Source organism: Ceratosolen solmsi, unplaced genomic scaffold, assembly GCF_000503995.2.
Source record: "Ceratosolen solmsi marchali unplaced genomic scaffold, CerSol_1.0 scaffold8, whole genome shotgun sequence".
In the NCBI taxonomy this organism is placed as follows: Eukaryota; Metazoa; Arthropoda; class Insecta; order Hymenoptera; family Agaonidae; genus Ceratosolen; species Ceratosolen solmsi.
In genome coordinates this window covers 1,508,052-1,530,035 of record NW_011948439.1, presented here as the reverse complement: position 1 = coordinate 1,530,035, position 21,984 = coordinate 1,508,052, and the positions used below count along the sequence as shown (strand labels likewise).

General features: G+C 37.3%; 1 protein-coding gene across 5 annotated transcripts in view; it reads left to right on the top strand.

The window, feature by feature from the left end:
- Syx1A (syntaxin 1A) overlaps positions 1–21,984 on the top strand; it is a 96,860-nt gene that overhangs the window by 26,977 nt on the left and 47,899 nt on the right. For all 5 annotated transcript variants that reach the window (XM_011503646.1, XM_011503649.1, XM_011503648.1 and 2 more), the window contains exon 3: positions 2,714–2,813. In XM_011503646.1, the coding sequence (XP_011501948.1) occupies positions 2,714–2,813 (100 nt within the window). The remainder of the gene's footprint in view (positions 1–2,713; positions 2,814–21,984) is intronic.

Sequence of the window (21,984 nt, the reverse complement as noted above, 5' to 3'; positions counted from 1 at the left end):
GGATAAAAAGGAAGAGGAAAGAGAATGAAATAATTCGATACTAAAAGTAGTTCGCTTGCATTGAAGAAGAATAAATATTTAAAATATCCATTAATAATAGTATATATTTTGTTTGTTTTCTCGTCACTTTCACCGACTGGTAAAGAATAATTTGTCTTTGCAGCGGTATTTGAAGAAATTCGTGTACTTTAATTCGTGTAATTTATTTAACTCCGATCGCTATATTCTTTGAATTATCTATCTTTGTTTCTATCGGTTCTCACTATTTTCTCTACTACTTTAAAATATCCATTAGCTAGAAATTAACGGATAATTAGTGCCATTTTCAACACTGAATAATCTATATAAAGTAATTCTTTTTTGTGCAAATATTAGTCATATTGAGAGTCGAGCGACAATAGAGAGTTGCCAATATGAACTAATACTAATAACTGAGCCTATATGTAATAATGTAAAATCCCGATATTTTTGAACTATGTATTTTTACATAAAGTTTTCTTCTTTTTATATTTCCACGTGGTAGTTGCAAAAAGCATTTGATATTTATATCTTATTGTATTACTGTTCAAAGTTCAAAAAAACTTTTATACCAAGTAAACTAGCTATATTTTAATAATAAGTTAGACTAGCGTTATAGTTAAAAAAAAAAAAAAAAAAAAAACAACAAAAAGTACCATAAGTTTAATTAATTTTAATAACTGAATTATTGCGTGTTTAGTTTTTTTTTCTAATGAACGAGTTCTTACATGTATTATCAGTTGAACTAAATAATTTCTAATATATTTTTACCACTTTTTCCACTTTATATCCAATTTCTCAGTTATAAATTCTCCGTTGATTCTCCAATGTCCTGTGTGCAAGGTTGCGCATTTTTATTATTCATTATTATTGTAAAATTATCGACGCTATGGGCTGTAGCTGTCGATGTCATTTAATTTCCGTGCTAATCGATACTCTAAAGAAATGCGTAAAAGTATATCGAATCAATTAATAAAAATTTGCGTTCATTAAGCAAGCAGCACTTTAGTACCTACGCATAATATTTTCTCTACTTGAAAAATAGTTCGCTAAATTCAATAACTTGCATAAATTAAATTTCAAATGAATCTACTTTACCCCTCTCACCACCACCACCACCCCCCCTCCCCTTAAAAACATTTTCACGAAAATGAAAAATTGACAGACGACCTTTTATATATATTATATATATATATATATATTTTATATATATTATTTTATACTCGGATAGTAAGTGCCTAAAAGTGTCAGACTTTCGGACAAGCGTCACGTCACTCGCGTGACTGGAAAATTTCAAACTTGTCAGAACGGCGTTTGCGATTACGTGACGTAGGGCTCGTCGTCGTTGTAGCGCGACGAACTATTAAAGTCCAAAATCGACGATGGACCGACGATAATTGTCAGCTATTATGAAGCTCTTTCACATCGATCGAAACACTTGAATGACCCAACAATGCTGTAACTTACATCGCCATCGTTATACATAAGACGATTTTCCAATCTTCACGATTCTCCACTGCCGCACGCACCTTTAATTTCATCCAAGAGTCGTGAATCGCCTTTACGGCTACTATAAACTCGACCCTTTTATAGAAATTTATCGTTTCTTTATCGTATATCAGCCACCCTTGCCAACCCCCCCCCTCTCTCTCTCAATCCTCTATCTCTATACTTTCTTTCAATAGTTTTTATAATCACTTATCGACAAATTTTTGTCTTCAAGCTTATCTTTAAATAGCACCCTGTCCCTCGGCTTTCTTTGCGATTCTTTATGAACTCGAGCTTATCCATCTTCTTGGCTCCAATCGGGTAAAAGCAATTTCGCGGTAATGAAACATTTTAATTTTTAAGGATAAAATTAAGGTATCGCGAAGCTCATTTTATAAATCCGAGGAAAATGCTCCGATACCAATTTGCATTTTAATTTCATAATGCTGCAATTGATTATTTTATGTACTCGTGTGCACGTACGCATACCTGTGATATTATTAAAACTTTAATCGGCTATTTTGAGCTTCCAATTTTGTTAAATTTTGCATGAGAATTCGTAAAATCCCGTGCAGAATTAGACCAACTTATTAATATAAATCATAATAATATAAGCATAAACTGAAAATAGCTGTAGAAGTTATTTTCTATCTGTATTGTTGTAATTGTGACGGAAAAATTGGGTGCTTGATTAAAAGAAAAAAACAACACTACAAAAAAAAAAAAAAACAACATTTTTCTATCTCAGAGATAGAAAAATTCGCCCAGTCTTTAAAAGATTGAGTTTATGACAAATAAGTCACATAATTAAAGAGAACTCGATAAAATTTTCGGTATTTAAAAGTATGTCCAATAAAAGCTTTTCAAAAGTAGTTCAAAAGCTTTTTCACTTATTAAAATACGAAAATCATTATATCGACTTCCAGCTAATGGCAAAAGAAGTTTGAACTTTATAAAAAATTCATTTATCCTGTGTACACAAACATTGGTTTTAAACATTCTTTCGGCCAATCGACTTGGCAAATCACAACATAACGTATCATTTTACTTTGCTCGTTACGTGAGTGCATTTTCGAGAATAATCGCCGCCCCCCCCCTCCCCTTGTATTCCAATATCTTACATTTTTTAGCCAATTATAATTATGAAAATAAATCGATTGATAATAAAGCCATTGAGAAAGACTAATTTGTTTTTAATATTTTACAGGTGGAAGAGATACGAGAGATGATCGACAAAATCCAAACGAATGTCGAGGAGGTGAAGAAAAAGCACAGCGCGATCCTGTCTGCACCCCAAACCGATGAAAGTAAGTTCTCCATACTCTTGCAATTATTCGATTTCCCAACGTTTGTCTCGTGTATCTCAGAACCGCTTTTATATTGCGACTTTATTATCAATTAACGCGACGTAAGATGGCCGATGCCATCACGGTCAAGAAGAGGGAGAGAATTGTGGCGGTAGAGGGGGAGGGGGAGGTGGAGGGGGAGGGGAAGGCTAGAGAGATTTGTATTATATAGACGGTATTTATTGTCCTCGTCGATGACATTTTCTCGTTGTTTAACAGTGACTTTTGTTGTAAGCTCTTCTTTATGAAAAGCTAGAGTCGATTGTTTTGAAATAAAGTATTCGAGTCGCAATTTCGTTTCTTCAATACTAATAATAATTAAATACAATATTTGCATTTCTTTGGAGATAATTTTGGCCTTTTTTATTTTGATAAATTGTTTTCCTTGACGGAGTATTGGCTAGTAAAATACGAAACAAAGCGTATGTTGTTTTAACATTATAAATGCTTCGTTATTTCCTAGTAATGGCTATTTTGCTAAATATTGAGGAATAGAATTTCCGCGACTATAATTCCTAATAAATAATATTTTATTCAATGATGATTATGCATTCGCGCACAATCATGACTCTTCAGTAAAATCCAAGATAATTTAAATCGAATATGGAATTATATGGAAATTTTATGAAATTTTCGTCTTATAGATGATCGACATTATAATATAATATTCTCGTTCGTGCATAAAATATAATCCTCTGACGGAGAATGTTACGCGACGTAAAAATGCACAAAATATCCCTGTTGTGCATTTAAAAAGGCTACGATAAGATAGATAAGCCTATTGTCATTATTTAATCAGCGTAAATTACATAAGCATTCTATAAGAAAACGTCGTGGCTCGAAGAAAGACGGAAAAAATAGCTGGTAGATGAAAGGTTAGGGAATTTAAAAGAGACGAGATGCCAATTGTCCTTGTTCCCGTTGGCATTGTGAAGAAGACGACATCAAGGGGTTGGGTTATCTCTTGTACAGCAGCAGACTCTCTTTGCTTAGCCCCAATTTCCCGTTCAACCCCTCTATATTTCTTTCGCTCTATAGAAAAACTATCTATCACTAGTCTTTATTGTACATCCAACTTCGTCTCATATACGTTCAAATATTTTTGTTAACTAAAGCACATAAATGCACAAAGACTTTTACACTCGAGCTTCCGCTTATTGTGTAAATATTCTATATATTTAAATAAAGCCATCTTTTAACCCAATTTTCAAGCCAAACTTTGCATCACATTCTAGAATTATATTGGTCTATAATTTTCGAGCTTATGCGAGAAGAAATATTTAGGACACTTTTTATTTCACTTAATGAGATCTGTCTACGAATTTAACAAAGAATTTTCAATTTTAAAATTCAACATTTTCTTCCATTTCTTACGATATTTTGCTCTTATTATCCCTTTATTCCATTTTTCTTCTCTAACGCTTGAAATTCTGACCGTCGACAAGAGGTCAATGATCCTTAACTGTCTCAATGCTAGCGACCCTTTTCCTATTCGCTTAACTCTTTCACTCACATGATTCTTCAATCAAGTGCTGGAGAATAGCAATTTTCCATCTGCATGGATAATTATTCTAGTCATAATGCTTAAATTAGATTTTTTAATTTCGATCGATCGAACGTTTTTCGTTTTTCATCAATTTTACTTTTAATTCTTTAAAAATATAATGTATATTGCGTTCCGTAAATTTTATTAGAAAAATTGATGGAAATGTCTATTTCGTCGACCGTATGCATTGGAATAATTATAATTAAATCTCAAGAACGCTTCAACTTTAAGATATTTACTTCAAATTTTTCCTCAACTGTACAATGCTAATTCACTCTTATTATATCAATCAACCTTTGACTATTTACACAAAAAAAAATCATTAGATTCTTTCAACATTTCTTCTATTTCCAAGCAAAATCATTATTAATAAATAACAATAATAAATTTCAAATATTATTAAAATTTTATTGTAAAATATAATTCAAATATATTAATACACTGTTTTTGTTTTTTTTTGGTTTTTCTCTCTTTTTTTTTTTTTTCTTCAATTCAATACAAATAGCGCATACATTGTAATAACAGCAATTGCCAATATAACTTATAATGTTAATATATTACAAATATTACATTACTCTAGCAAATTAAATTTTATCGGCAAGAATTAGATCAATTATTTTCGGAGGAATAATATTTTCCGTATATACAAAATATATATCCAGAAAGTGGCACGATTAATTCGTAAATACAACAGTTCTTTTCATAAGCAGCAACAATTCTTAATTGCTCGCTCTAATTTTCCTAATGTTCATCTAGTGATGGAAACTTTTGATAGAAAGTTGCCTTTGAAAGTGATCTTTAAAGCTTTGAGTTATTATAATATTATTGTATTCCACGATACATATTATCCGATCAAGATATTACAAAAATATCTTCCAAATGACCAACGGTTATGAAATTCTTGTTTATCAACATGTAGCGCATATCCAAACTTAACATCGACCCACAATATTAAACCATTAATATAAAAGACTTATAGTCTAGCGAATACAATTTGCAAATAAATATAATGTTTTATAGTATTAAATATCGTAGCATTGAGCGTATCTCCTATAAACAGATTTTATTCCGAAGTTATGAGTTAGAAACAGAATTCTCGCAAATTTTCACGGCAACTTGAAATACGCAAATCCATACTCGTATTTTCATGTTTCACCGTTGCGATTGAAAATAAAGATAGAAAAAGCGCTACATGCGCGCAGCCGCAGATTTCGCGCGCGTATGCAGGTGACAAGTCGACCTCACTCACACTCCCTCTTCTCCCTTCATTGCCAGCGTCCCTTCACCGCCGTCCCCTCCCCACAAATCCCACCGTCACCTTAGCCCCGTCGAAGCCCGCTCTACGACGTTCAACAGCAGCGGTATAATTTACGCTCGGCCCATGCGTGTGTACACATCGCGCACACGCAACACACCCTATGGCGGCCCTTATCGCCCTCCCCACCCACCACCCTCATCCTCGTCGCCGACAGTCGTCATCCATGGATTTAACGAATCGATCGCGACACTCATCCCACAGACCGCCTATTCTCTACGTTCTTAAAAAACAGGGAAAAAAACAAGTGGAGGTCCACATGCATACACACACACGCACACGCACGCACGCGTATCGCCTTAAGAAAGCCGAGGCCCTTGACGGTCGGAGCGTCAGGGCGCGCGGGCCGAAAGGGAGGAAAGGGAGGAATAATCGATTGCGCCGAGGCATGCTTTCGAAGCAAATTTGCTCGCCCGTTAGCTACTGTCTCGCTCGGATGCGAGGAGCCGTACGAGAAGGGAGAAGGAAAATAAAATGAGCAACTAGGGGCTGGGAAAGGGGAGGGGGATAAAAGAATAACACAATGACATTTGTGGGTGGCCGTGTTCGTGCCGAATCTGCCGGGCGTATGAAATATTTCCGAAACACGCGAGAGAGACCGGTATTCCTAGTCGCCGATCCATAAAGTAATTGACTTTAATGTACGCCGAGAGAAAATACGCTTAATTTTCGCATTCGCGATACAAAATTCATAGTAAGTGCCCGCGAATGCTGTCCCGTTTAATTAAATACGCGATCCGCTAATAATGTTAATCTTAACGTGACGTTATAATCTGAGACGCGGACGATTCTACGGATAAAATGAAATTACCCATGAAATTGCGTATTTTTGAAAATACAAAAATTTTGATTGAGTTGAAGATTTAAGTAGAGAAGTAGGTGGTGAACGTTTGAATGTAAATTTGCCGAAGAACGACTGTGCTTGCGTGCGTGCGTAACTGTGATGGCGCAAGGAAAAGAATATTTTTTACATTGTCTTTTATGTAACGACGTGTGTAAAGTTTGCAAATATACTAAAATACTGTCGATTACCATCGCTTGTCGCGTACTTTGTTCGAGCGAAAAATTCTCTATCTCTATCTCTCTCTCTCTCTCTCTCTCTCTCTCTCTCTCTCTCAATCTCAATCTCAATCTCAATCTCAATCTCAATCTCTAATAAAACAATAGGGAGGAGAATAAATGGATTCTAAACATAAACGACGCTTCCCCCGCCGTTGTATTAAACGAGACTTTTTTAAACAACGAAAGATAGACAACGCTCGAGTGAACTCGAAACGCACAGATCGCGCCTTGAAAAAGCGCTCTAAGCCTTATCCGCATACGGAACTTTTGAAAATCAATGATTTTTACCAAAGTCAAAGGAGCAAAAGTGCCAGCCAGCGTGTAATCAGCTGCCGACACACGGGTTGCGCCGAGTACATTATTATTATTATTATTATTATTATTATTATTATTATTATTATTATTATGTCAAAGTCAATAATTAGGTACGAGGTTGGCTCCCTTCTCGATAACCTTTAACAAAACAGGTCCCGGCGCAATTCATTGTCCCCGATCGTCCTGAAACTAAAAGAAATATCATCGCTCCTTTACCAGTCGAGTTATAATACACGAGTGCCGCCGGCAAATTGCCCGACCACTTCTTCTCGCCCACGCAAGCACTCGTCGCCCGAACCTTCAAATACCATGCGAATTTTAAAACCAAGAGCATTCGGAGCGTTCTGGACCTCCGTAACCCGGGGACACGGAGCCTAACACCTTTAAGGCATCGATCGGTTATTCATGGAAGAGGCGTGGGTGCGCGAATTCCACAAGTCGCGGTAAATCGCGCGACGGGAGGTCGTTGACTAGGAGCTGTGAGGATTCGTGGCCCACGGACGGAGTAAAGCGCATAAGGATCTCGTGCTGGAGCGAGCGAAATAGAAAGAGAGAGAGAAAGAGAGGATGGAGAGCATATACTTATCGATCGTCAGGCGGAGGGAGCGCGACGGCGCGCGTCGCCCCACGGAATAACGAATATATTTTTCTGGCCAAACGCCCTGAGCTTATGAGGATGTGCCGCCCGCGGATCTCCGAGCTCGAGGATTCCGATGGCGCGGGGCCTTCCTTCGTTATTTATCGCTGTCAATTCGGGCCACTTCGACGCTTATTGTATCTCGCAATTAGATCGGGCGCGCCGCCTTGATTCGCCGCCGCCAATGGCAAGAGGCGCCCGTGCCCACGCACTGTTAAAATCGCGGCCATTTTGCGCGCCGATAATTATCATTCGGTGCCAATTATGAATTGGCGAGAATGATGTTCGACGAGGGGGCGGCTCGGGGCGCAGTAACCGTGGCGAACGCCCGACAGCAGCTTTTAATCTATTTTTCCGCTCGTGTGTCGAAAGGCGATGCTTATGTGTATAATAGAGGAAGATGTAGCTTTACACAAATAATCGTCACGACGTCTTCGCTTTACCGTCGAGAATAGCTTTTGCTACTCGACTTACAGAATACAGAGGATGAAAATGAAATAAAAGTTTTTTTTTCTCTCTCCCCCTCTCCCTCTATCCTTCATCTTTTTTTCTTTTTCTTTATTTCTTTGCATCATAAAACTCGTGCTGTTGCACAGTCACTTGTACATGTCTGTATATGTCGGTATATGAAGTTTTACTTATCTCATATAAATTATCCAAGATTTGTACAAGGACATTCAAATATTATAATGTAATGATAATTCAAATAATTTACTTAACGTGACTTTCTAAACAAACGTATTTGGGCGCCACGTGTACTAAAAATGTTTTCTCCAACTTACGCTCTTTAAGATTATTTATACGCCACTTGTGATAATGGAAGGACGATTGTTTTGAATAAACTTATACCAAAAACAATTAAAAAAGTCCAAGTTGTTATCAAACGATCATCCTTGTGAATTATTATGAAGAGTATTATATCGTACAAGCTGTTTTATTGTACATTTGTATTGTTTTGACGTGGCCAAGTGAACTTTTCCTCTCTTCTCGTTAAACTATTCTTAATTACCGGCCAATTAAGGCGTACAGCTTATTCGAAAATAGAACAACTTTTAAGTAAACGAGAGTTTCTCCGCTTTTAGCAGAATGCGCTTGTAGACGTGCGTTGAGGCATACGTTGATCCTACATTCCCACGATTTTACGATTGATCCTGATCAACTATGATCTCAAATTAAATATTAAACTTAAATATAATCTATCCACGCGACTAACCATAGCTCAACCGTCTTAACCGTCAACCTAATGCTTCATCGTTCTGTTAAAACATTACGGAAGGACATCTTTATTTAATTATTTAACATCGTCCTTTCGCGTGTAATTTTATTACATAGACCCATTATTCGGACTACGTTGTAGCAAAGTCCCTGCAAAGACTACCTGGGCTACTATCCGGGCATTAGTGTATTTAATATAATACATTGAATAATTAATATATCGAAAGTAAATCGCATTTATTTTTCATTGATGCTTGTAAATCGCTGCTCAAACATATAAGTGGCAATAGGAGGTGTGGGTGGTATATATAAAGGCAATAGCTTTGTGTGCGCGAAACCATCCATAAGCTTATTATTACTAGGTAATTCGAAAGTCCACTTACAAAAACGAATATCTTCATCGTGTTTAAATGCTCAGATATAGATCATCATTTTCAGCGTACGTAATTATCGCTAAGGCGTACGAGTGGTGTCGAATTTTCCCAGCACAAACAGGTCGCAATGCGCGCGCACGCGAATAGTGTAACCTAGGAATAGCTACTGCCGTAGCTTTACCTCGTCGTCGTCGCTCTTGCGCTCGCGATTTATGCGCTCGCGCTCCACTTTTTTCCCTTACCTTCTCTCTCGCACCCTCCCTTCACTCCACACACAATCTCTCTCTCTCTCTCTCTCTCTCTCCCTCTCTCTCTCTCTCTCTCTACACACACGCGCGCGCGCGCGCGCACATAAACATCGCACCCTTTTTTGTTGCCGCACAATCGATTCGTACGTTGTAGATGGCCAAGATGGATGCACACTTACGACTGCACTAACGGTGTGTTCCCTTTCTCCTTCTTCACCTTAACCAATCCCATGTTAACCTTCGTCCACCACCATCGACCGATAAATCTTTCGCATTATCCGTGTACATTGATGAAACGAAGTTGAAAAATTCAACCGAAGAGACAGTTGATAATAGAAAGAGGGGGGAAATCGAGTATGTATTCTTCGAAATTCGCGCGAATCACGCGAATCGAGTTTCATGTGATTGCTCCGCTTGTCCTTGTTAGAAATGTAAGCGAATATATCCTTAAGACTGATTATATAAGCCCGAATATACTTGTAGTGGCTCTACTAGAGATTGATTCGAGGGAAACTACCAGCACGTGTCGGTGCATACGGGTTGGATAACCTCATACAGAAATGTAATCAGGATGATTGAAATTCATGGTTGCGCTGACCGAAAGCGAAATATAAGTGCAATGTCGGAAGCCATGGCCTTCGGCATGTTTGAACTGAGCTGATGCGACGAAAATGGGAACTCAACTTGGAGCAATTAGGACATTACCCCCTGATGCGTTAAAGCGACTTTAAATCGGTCGACTGAGATGCTTCGTTCGTTGGTTTGCTTTGCAAATTAAGCAGAAACGGTTTGAAAAGTTTGAGGAGCGGCGAGTACACGTATACCGAGTGGACATTTCTAAAATTGTCATGATCTTAAGAGATATCGAGATATCGCCGATAATTCGAAGGAGATATTCATAAAGTATTTTAGCGTTGGCGAAGCGGTACTGCTTTTCTCACTTATAAAATTATCCTCAATGCATTGCTGCTCTTCTTATCAATAAATTAATTACTATCAATTACGTTAACTCGCACTCCTAGAGCGAATACTTATTAACGCAATTAGACAATTTAAGTGCAAAATAATGTCCTAAGCTTGAGAAAATCGAATCGTATGGGAGCTTTTAATGCGACGATGATAAACAGTGGCCGTCACGTGAATTATTTACTTTACAGATCTATCAGTAACATTTGTTCATCTAATAATATCAGCAACGGCACCGAATCGAAACGTTTTTCCTTGTATTAATAGCCAAATAAGAATTATTAGTATTGTTGTTGTTGTTGTTGTTGCTGTTGTTGTTGTTGTTGTTGTTGTTGTTGGTGGTGGTGGTGGTGGCGGTGGTGGTGTTGTTGTTGTTGTTTTTATTAATGTTACGATATATAGTAAGCGAAGGGTAAAGATCGTTCGAGTCAGCCACTTAGAGACGTTAAATAATTAATGAAATTTTAAAACATAGATATAGCGAGCCGTAGATCCATCGATTCGCTTCGTAAATGATTTCTTCTCGTCGCTCCAATGCCTAACGTAAATACGCTCTATAGAGTTTGTCGGGAGTAAGAAGCAAGTGTTGGTGATTGGCTTCTCGACCGACTATTTATGCGCCTACGCTACTTCCGCGTCGCTCGACTTAACCGCGCTCGTTGTTTTCAGACGAATACATCGATATACGACCGGCTGATAGCTCCCTTACGTCTATACAACATTTGATAGTGATAATTCGGCACTACCGACGCTACTCTCTCCTTCCATGGCGCCTACATTGCTTTCTGGCGTGGCTGCTTTATTTATTTTTAGCCTTTTTTAAGGCCGCTGCTTAGCTCGGCGTACGAGGCGAATTTCACGTGGCACTAATGAACGAGAGGATTACCGCACTCTCTCCTCACTTTCTAATACCTTTTCCGATGATGCATATCAGCTCCCATTTTTTGCCGACTAACATTTCAGATTAATATTTTTGCGAGGGGAGTATTTTTGGCGATACTTTCCTATTGTGTTCCGATGAACGTGAGGAGTTGATGATTATAGACCCGCGGCTAAACGAACTTTTAATGCTGATAGCGTGTATAAATTAATTAAAAGTTTAAATTTTTTTTATTTTTTATTTTTTTTTTTTTTTTTTTTTTTTTTTTTTTTTTTTATTGATAGTGGTAAAAATTAGATTTTTCTTTATAAGAATAATTGAGAAAAAGATGCTCCGAAGTTGTCGCGATTTTTACGGGGAGCGACTGATGTTCTTTTCAATATTATCTGGACTAACGATTGTCGAACTAATGCGAAAAATATAATGAGTATTTCGATCGGAGATAAATTTTCAGCGCAAATGTCGTCCAACGTTAAATAAAATTCTGCCTGACATGTCGCTTGATTAAGAACATTAATTGCGATTATGTATGATTTTTTTGGTAAATATTTACATTACGATTTAACGGGATAATTGCATTAGGTCATTGAGATGTTAACTGAGCCGTTAACTTACATTGGAACCTAAAAGGAAAGCGTAGGCAAACTACAGGACACAGAGATATAATTTCATTATATAATTATCACAAGTTGATAATAAATGGAATTCTTTGGATACACAGTTACAACAAAAGTAACATCCAAATAATGTATTTCCCAGGAAACTAAAACGTTTTATCTTAAACTGCAATTTCTCTTTATAAATAAAGAAAGTTTTTGCCTCGACTTTCACGTACAGCCCCTCGATATGATTTACTGCTCTAGTGTCATCGCTACAAGAAAATCTTTTATTCGATCGTCCAATATTGTGGTTTCCTTTCCTTTTCTTTTTAAGAATAATAATAAAGAAGAAGAATAAGAAGAATAGGAAAAAGTAGAAGAATAAGAAGAAAAAATTCGCTATTAATGTAACTGATTATGTAGAGGTTTCTCGTGCGGGTGCCAACGCATAAGTACGCACCAACACTCGGTTAGGCATGCGAAAAAACTAGGTCCCGGAAGTGGTTGAGCGAGCGAATGAGTGAGAGAGTGAGAGAGTGAGAGAGTGAGAGAGTGAGAGAGAAAGAGAGGGACGGAGGGTGGGAGGGAGTTTGAGGCGTGTATGTCCTGGGGAGAAAATAAAGTCGCAAAATGGATTCCCTTAGAGGCTCGCTCTACGTCTCCCTCGCCCTCCGGCTGAGCGTTTTCAGATAAATCACCCCGATAATGTTCTAATCTTATTTGTGGCACAAGCAATCCAGGCGTTTGAGTGGTCGCGCCTGCTTTTGCGTTGTCAGTTGCGTAGGCGCGTACCCAACTGCTTCCTTCGTGACCCTTGAATGTACATTTTATATTTCTAAGGAACGCTCTTGGTTGTCTTTTATACTTGTTAAAAGCTGTTGACCTTAGTGAAATGAACGTATTTGTACGACAGAGATTCTTTACGACTAAGAACTTTAGTGTTTTCTGCGCAGTCACTCTCATTTTTTCCTTACACGTAGCAGATCTTTTTTATTTTTACTTATCCGCTATTCTCGTTATGTAATTCGCAATCCAAGGTGAAATTAATTTTCCTAATTCTAGTCAAATTATAAGACTGCTGTTATTATCCTGACAGCTGAGAGTATCGAAGAATAATATATAATATAATAATAATAATAATAACAATAATAACAATAATAATAATAATAATAATAATAATAATAATAATAATTATTATAACAACAATAACAACAATCACAATAACGATATTCAACAAAACGTCAACATTCGAAAGTACTTCGAATATTGTCCTAGCATTCGAAGAAAGTTCCTATAAATTATTTCTAATGAGCCTTTAACGCGAGGATGGTACTACCCAAAATGGGCAAGTCCATATATAAAAATCTTCTTTTTAAAGTTTCTAATGCAGTCGTAGAAAAGCTGAAATATTGAATAATTTTTCAAGAAATCTCAAAATTCTCAAAAGTTCTAGAGACGCATTCACAATTCTTTTAAGTTTTAATATTGCGTTTTTTTGTTTGTTTTTTTTTTGTTTGTTTTTTGTTTGTTTTTTTTTTTTTTTTTTTTTAAATTACATTAAGAAATTTTAAATAATATTTTTGGCTAAAATATAAGTCAAAATCTATGTCCTTAGATATGAAAGTTCCTTCTGGCTATAAAACCATTACATATTTTTAAATTTTCCATAAACATTCCTTTGGTTATTTATAAGTTAATTATACAACCTTAGAAATATCTTTACAAAAAGAAAATATAAATATTCCTTCTCATAATTGATTTTATAATTAATTGAATTATTACACATTTAATATTTATGAAATTGTTTCTACTTAAACAACGTTTATTTAATATATAAACAGTAATCAATTATAAATTAAGCAGTATTAGACTATAGTAATTTTTAAAGCTCTAACTGTAAAGTAATTTATTTGGGCTTTATTAATAAATATTGCATTCAAATTTATTTCACAAAAATTAACTTTAAATATGTAAACTTTAAAAATACTTTCTCTTAACATATACAATATCTATTCTTCTTTTTTTTTTAAGAGTTAACCAAAACAAAATAAAAAAAGAAACAGCCGAAGTGTATTCTCAATGCATTGGTATATTATTCCTATTAAATGTTTCGTTCAACCAATGTTGATAATTCCTCTAATATGATTATTCTTTGCGTATAAAGAATATAGGCTCTCGTGAACTGCTTTAGACAGTGTTCACGCGACAGCTTACGACATTCAAATTTCTATACATAAAATCATATTAATCATATTGGATTTTCGAAAAACTATTTGGTTTTCAATTGAGTCATTTGGGTAGAAAATCCTTATCGTTTACTCATATAATAATATGAGTATATATAACTTAGTACATAAATCCAAATCGTGGAAGACAATTTAGAGTTGGAGGCCACGGGCGTTCCCTTGTGTAACAAATTTCGCCTTCAACGAGAATCGAGATATTACATTCTATGTTATGTTTTGAAATTAAATTCAAAGTAATTTTTAAACCTTTTAAAAATTTCTTCATTCAATTACCGTAAAATAGTTCTTATAAATTTTTACGAATTTCCATATCTGTTTTTAATTATTAATTTTATCTTTAGTACTACTGTAATACTGCTTATGCAATTCTAACGTCATTGTACACTTTCATTATTCCAATATTACTATTTTTTCGTTCTTTTTTGTTTCTTTTCCTTTTATTTGCTTCATTTCCTTCCATTTAAATGCAATAATTATATACCTAGAGATCCTTATTGGTTAATATAAGTCTGAAAATGACGATGTATCGTTTCAATATTACCTTGCGAATGGAATTTGTAAGTTTCGAGTAAAGAAAAAAAAAATTCAATGCTATTTCTTGATGAGACCAAATCAATAATTACTTTATCTGCATGAAAAAGTGAATGATTATCTTTGGGAACCAAACTATTTCAAAGGGATATATTATCATTATCTATCAGATATTGATCAAGGGATTGGTTTTTCTTATTACTCCAATGCTAAATATAACGAGCATACTGTGCTGACTTCTTTTTTTCTTTTCTTTTTTCTTTCTTTAATGTAAAAATACTCGAGTTTATTGAGAAAAAAAAAAGAAAAAGAAAAAAAAAACGAAAAGAAAGAAAAAAAGAAAGAAAGAAAGGTGAAAAAAACTAGAATTGAAAATCAAGTGGTTATGCGCGATTTGCGTCAGATTAAAATGAAATATAAATCCGAGATTATAATCTAACTGTATAAACGTCTATCTCACATTTCAAATGGCGCGTAGGAGAAGGCCGCAGAAATTCCCGAATGCGCTTACCCACTTAATGCCTTTCATCCCCGTAACTTAACGGTCGATCTTCACGGAGAAAAAATCCTGATTCACGATCACGTCAAAAATTTTCATTCCCCATCACATGAGAGCGCGCTCGTACTTAGGGCTACTCCGATGAATAGCCGAGTCGTCGTGGGGTGGTGAATTTTGGCGGGACAAGGGAGAGGGATAGGGTGGAAGGATGGTAGGGCTAACACGCTTACATCGATCGCAATAATAGCGTGTGCGCCGGCGTTACACCAGATACCGTCCTCTCCCTCTCTCCCTCGCTACCTACGCGCGCGCGATGAGAGGCGCACGCAGCCACCGGGTTGGCTGGCGTTGGCGGCGCCGTGAGCACGGATGTTCGGATGGGGGTTGGTGGGACGGCGGGGGAGCCGCACGCACGCACATAAACAGAGGAGGGCGCGCTCCCATCCACAATACCTCCAAGCTAGTCTCGAGGACGACGTAAGCCTCGCTCTTTTTAAGCTTCCACGTGAGCGCGTAGATCCTATCTTCTTTCTCGCTCCCTTCCCACAACACTCCCCCTCCCCCCTAAGCTGCGCAGTATTTTGATGAGCGGCGGAAAGACGAGATGGCCCGGTCAAACGGTTTCGATGGGATTTTCCATGGTTCGTACTTTCAGACGTTCATCTGTTTTAATAAACCGTGCGCTTCCTCTCCTTCTCCCCTCCCCCTTCATCGGCGTAAGCATCTAGCCTCTTCCATTTCCCACCGTTTTCGAGTCACAGCACGCGATGATGACGTTCGAGTTGCATCTTGCCCCACTTTTTGGCTGCCGTGGTGCGAACAAGTTGAGGAACGTTGAGTAACAGGTTTTGCGTAACACGGCAGCTGCATGACCCTTTAACTAGTAAAATTGTTTTGCAGCTGCACTCGGCTCTTCTGACATTCGTTTTTCACTATGCCAGGATCGATCACGATGCCGCTCCACTTCAAAGTTTCAAGGATTTTTCTATTACCTGGTCCGCTACTTATTGTTTATAATCCACATTAAGCGGATATTTCACTCCCTTTTTGTTTGCATAATTGTTGCAATTTATTTATTTTTTATTTTTTTTTTTACATTTTTTTTTTTTACTTTTTTTTTTCACGAAAAGTGAAATCTATCCGAGTAATCCATTATAGGCGCTGAATCGTCGACTTTTAATTGAAAATTTATAATGTCAACGAAAGTTTTTAAACTCGGCTGAATAAGTTTGCAGACGTAATTTTAAGGTAACGTTTCGCCTGCGTAACCGGCACAGTTTGTAAGCCTCAATTACGCCCAAGAATATAATTAAAACTTCGTTATGGCTTCAAAGTGTCAACTAATGTTTAATAGAATGAATAATACGTATTATTTTGATTTATCGTTATATATGTAGTGCGCATGAGACCTATATTACATAAACTATTCTTGTAACAATCTACGGATGATAGAATTCTTTTCGATTCGGGACACTTTACTTTTTATGGAAGATCGTCCCTTCATTGCCCTCGCGGGTTAAAGTTCCTTTCGCAACAAGTTTGAGATCCTTGAGATTGACGAATGCGAGGAAAATAGGTACCCAAATTGGAAATTTACAAAGTCATTATCGTCGTCCAGGGTATAATTGCTAAAATAAGATGGAATTAAATTTCTTTGCGCGTCTTATTTTAATAAATTTTACGATATTCTCTACTAGGTGGTGTATACATTCTTACAGTTTTTTCTTCTTTGCAATATCTTGCTTATCACAATGCTCTACCTGCACACGTTGATTAAAGCAACGATATTAAATAATATAGATTATACAAATAAAAAGAAATTCAAAATATCTGAGCGAATTAATGTTATATGCTAGAGATGCTGTATGGAATTTCAAGAAGTTGAAGCAACTTTTTCCCGTGACGTTCAGCTGTTATTTTTAACAAATATTCATTAATGTACTTAATGGATTCATTATTAGGTGGATTCACAATAAAATTAACAAAAATGCGCCAAAAACTAATTTATAGCAGCAACTTTATTAGTATCGTTGCCATTTTTATGATTATCATTGTTGTTGTAGTTATTGAACTTGAAAAAGAAAAGAACAGAGAGAGAGAGAGAGAGAGAGAGAGAGAGAGAGAGAGAGAGAGAAGGAATCGTAAAACCGTAGATAGGAATGTTATTGTATGTGCACTAAAAGAAAGTCGATTATAACTAACGTAATTGATTTGAATTTTAAATGAAACTAAAATAAAAGTAATCGGACGGTATAAAAATGAAAATCGTCAGTCATTGCATAACGAACAATAATGTTTCACTCGATCATTATGTTCAAAATCTACATTTAAACTCCAATATTAAAATTGACAATCCGCGGGTAATGGATAGTCGTTAAATTTATCCAAAAATTTAAAGATCGATTAATTTTCATTTAAAATATTATCAAATAACAGAATTTCGTGGAAATGTTATTTATTTCAGTGGCTGATTTTTTTATCTTTTAATTCTACTTATGCGCCTACGAGCTCACTTTAAGTGCATACCAACTTTAATTTCTCGAAATTTCGCACTCTCTGTAAAGGAAGAGAATAATTAATCATTAGATATAAATAATTAGAAACAAATTTTTTTTGCGTACTGTGTTATCGCGATAGGAGATAAAATGCGAAATATTCTTGTGCTTCGAATTAAATTAAATTTTTTTCAATTATTTGCTTCTGCCAAATTTTTTTTATTCAAGAAACTGTAGATAATTCTATTTGTCGTAGACGTGCTTGTAAAATCGAAAGACGTAATTATTGAAATTCTCAACTGAATGCAAAATATTTATACTCACACAACGAAGATAAAAATAAAAAATAAAATTGCAATGCTAAAATGCAAAGATATTTAGTGGAATATTCTGGGCTATAATTCTTACGGTCCGCAAGCTCAAACTATCTGAATTTAAGTCCAGGAGCTCTACGTAGTGTATGGAGGGTGCAATAAAAAGTTGCTTTACCAATATAATCAACTTAGAAGCAATGACGTACCCCTTACGACGAGGTTTCGCATAACAATAGCCGATGACACGTGAGCGACGAGTTGCTCCCCCCTTTCCCCCTTTCCCCCTTCCCCCTTCCACAATCCACCGTCAAACAATAGCCGATCTCCTTACAACAAACCCAAAAGCAAAGCGAGTCGTTGGATCGACCGGCCGCGACCTCGAGCACCACCGCAGCTCTTCGTTGGAAATGCAACCGGACTGGACCGCGCGACCTTGGCCATTAGTGCCGGCGGCTCTCTCGAATAAGAAGAACGAGAGAGCGAGTGGGAGGAGGCCAAATAGTACGCATCAGGTTCGCTAGTACTACATTCGCTTTCTCCCACTCGCTCTCTTTCCTTGTTTGACCGGCCTCCCGTTATTGATTGCCTCTCCCCCCCCCCCCCCCCCCCCCCCTCCTCCCGCACTAGCCGGCGTCGTCGTGACTCGACAGGAGAAGGACGGCTTACCAGTCGGCAAAGCTTGCGGGACATTCGTTTTTCTTTTTTCTCTTTCCTTTTCTCATTTCTCATTTCCTTTTTTATATTTCTCATCGATAATGGTTGCTTTTAAAAGGCGACATGCTTTCTATTTGTGCTCATCCGCTACTGTCCGCTACTGCGAATATGAGAGTTTGCACGTGTTTTCTCGGGCTACGCTTACGTGTTTGTGTAGTGTTGTCGGAAATAACTGAAGCGGCGGCAAATCATGATAAATATCCTCGTTATCATTAACCGTAATATTAGTTAATGTAAGAAGCCATTAAGCATTTACTTATATTTCATTACTTTAGTTTACATTACTCACACTAATAATAATAATTTGAAGGTTGACGTGAGCTGCGAGGAAGATAAAGTGATGTACGACGAGTCGGCGGCTGTTTCTTTTTATGCACATGCAAGACGCTATCATCCCATGCACATAGTATGAAGTTCATTTGATACTTACGCCATCTGAATTCTTACGCTAAATATTCGAATTCATTTGAATTTAAATCTCACCTTTGCCCTTACTCCCGACTAATTAACAAAATCTTTCTTCTAGCCCGACAATAATTAACGGTAATAAATTTAATTAGTTATCGTGCGAAAAGTTGAGCATATCAAGAAATTCAAATTTTAATGCAAATATTAATGGAAAATGTGCACTGTTTCAACAATAATTATTGCACATTTTTATTATACGCTTATAACAGAAGTGTACTCCCTAACAATGTGACCGCGCGCCTTTAAATGGCAAAAAACCGAATTGACAGTTTTGAAAAGTAAAATTTTTAATGAAATATAAGGATATCGTATATCGAGAAAATATTTCACTGTTAGTAATTTTTTTTTCTTTTTCTTTTTTTAATGAGAAGCCCACCAGCAGTATAGAAAGTCCGTTAAATAAAAATTTGATCCTCGCTATTTTACGACCACTATTGCAACGCAAATATTTTACAACTCAGCGTAAGTTTGACGTGACCCATTATACGCCATAATTTATCACGCATAACCAAATTCGCGACGCACATATACATTGCAACACGCCCACTAGCTGGAGAATCCGGGCACCGCGTTTTCCCCGAATCGGCGAAAACTTTCAGTATGACATCCTCGGGGCAATTCGTTTACGGCTCCTACCGTACCTCACCACCCACGCGCGCCATAAGAGCCAACGAGGGGTCGACAACTCCGCGCTCTTTCCAAAAATAGAATGTGCGGCCTACGTAAACGGCTGCCTCGAACTTCGACCCCGTCCATTTATTATCTTGCTCGTTGGCGAGAGAGGAGAAGAGCCGGAGGGAAATGGCGATGGAGGGTTACGGGAGTGGACGCCCTTAAGCCCCATGGCCTTCGACGGGGGTGAACAAACCCGCGCCGTAAGTCGTTGATTCTTTCCCGCCTATTCGTCAATGTTGGCGAACATTGACGGTGGGCGTTAGCTGGCAGTAGAAGAAGGGTAACTCGCGGGAAATTAATTATGCCCGCGGCACAAATCGTAAGAAGAGCTATTTAACGATGGCGAGGTCAAGATCGGAAATGAAGTCGCGAGAGAATAATTGAGCCGAGATTTGGCGTATGATTGGGAGGGAGAGAGAGAGAGAGAGAGAGAGAGAGAGAGAGAGAGAGAGAGAGAACTTATGTTCCGTAACGTCTGACTGTGGTGGGGACCCTCTACGATAAACTTATTATTTTCCGGTCGGTTCGATAAATCAAGGCTTTGATCGTCGTTATTGTTCTGTTTTTGTCATTCAAGACCCGCAATCTCAAAGGGAAAAAGACGAGATATTTTTTTTATCCGTGACGATACGCACATTTGAGGCTAATCAAAATATCAGCGCCATTAGAGTGGTAGGCACGAGCGCCGGGGAAGCTTTTATGAAACCGTTTTCAATTATATTTTTTAACGATTCTGTCATTTTACATAGACACATCGCTTTCACGCACCATTCATAAAAAGCGCAACAGTCTACAATCACCACCCGACGTTTTTCCCACTATTACAAGTGAGCGAAAATTTCTGAAACTCGTTCGGCTGTATGAGAGAGAGAGAGAGAGAGAGAGAGAGAGAGAGAGAGAGAGCAGAAGAACGACCAGCTAATAAATCGATGCGCCATCGTCACGCTCGAGAAATCGTCCCTGTGAGCGCTCTCTTTTAACGCTTCTATCGCGGATTAAGACTCGCGTTCAGCGTGAAATTCCTACTCTTCCTTAAGTTTATATCATCAGAAGGGAGAAAGGGGCGCGTATGAGCGACACCTGTCACGGATTGTGTGATTTGTCGCACGAGACGTAAAGCGTAAAAGGTCCTATTTCCCGGGTGAAGACGGGTGAGTGGCCGCGGAGGGGGGAGGGGGCCGAAGTGGCTTCACCTACCGATTCGAGTATATGGAGTAGAGAATCTTTTTATTGCGGTGGTGCGCAATGCCGCGCTATTTTACTCGAGCAAAACTTTCCAGACGCACATACCTGCTATATGACGAATGCATCAACAATCTTTGGAGTACTTTAGTGACTCAGTGGCGTGATTCTTCTTGGCTTTTCCTTCAAGAGGACACGAAGGCTATAAGTAGTGCGACATTGAATTTCATTCGGTTAAAATAATAATTAAGTGATGAGGGTTACGGTGATACGTAAAAAATAAATTCTAAAAAATACTCATCTAATTCGGTCATTCTTGTCCTTGTAACTTTTCTTTAAATTCGATTTTCGATTTCTTTTATTCGATTTATTATTCGATAAAATTACGTCAGTTTTAAATATATCGACTGTTAATTGAAGGCAGTAGTATGGTGTACAGTATGTATAAAAAAAAAAATAAAAAAAAAATTAAAATACGTGTGCGATCAGGTGGATGCTAAAACGTTCGATATACCTCCTTGGCAGAGACGTGCTTAAAAAAGCTTCACTCGGACCCAATTAAAGTCATTCCAATTTTCAGAAACAAATTTATATGAATACATATTTCTTGCTTTATTTCAACTATCATGTTCGGACTCAAGGGTGAAAATAACGCTGAACAAGCTCGATATACTCTGTTTCATTCGACGCACACACGCAGAGGCAAAGGAACTTTACGTAGCATTAGGTCTTATATTGAAATTCCCATCACGGCCAAGTAGTCGGAAACTTGATATAAAAAATGACATGAAGAAAAAACCGAGTGGAGCAGAGGAAGATACAAGATTATAGATAGTCAGATTGAGGGAAAG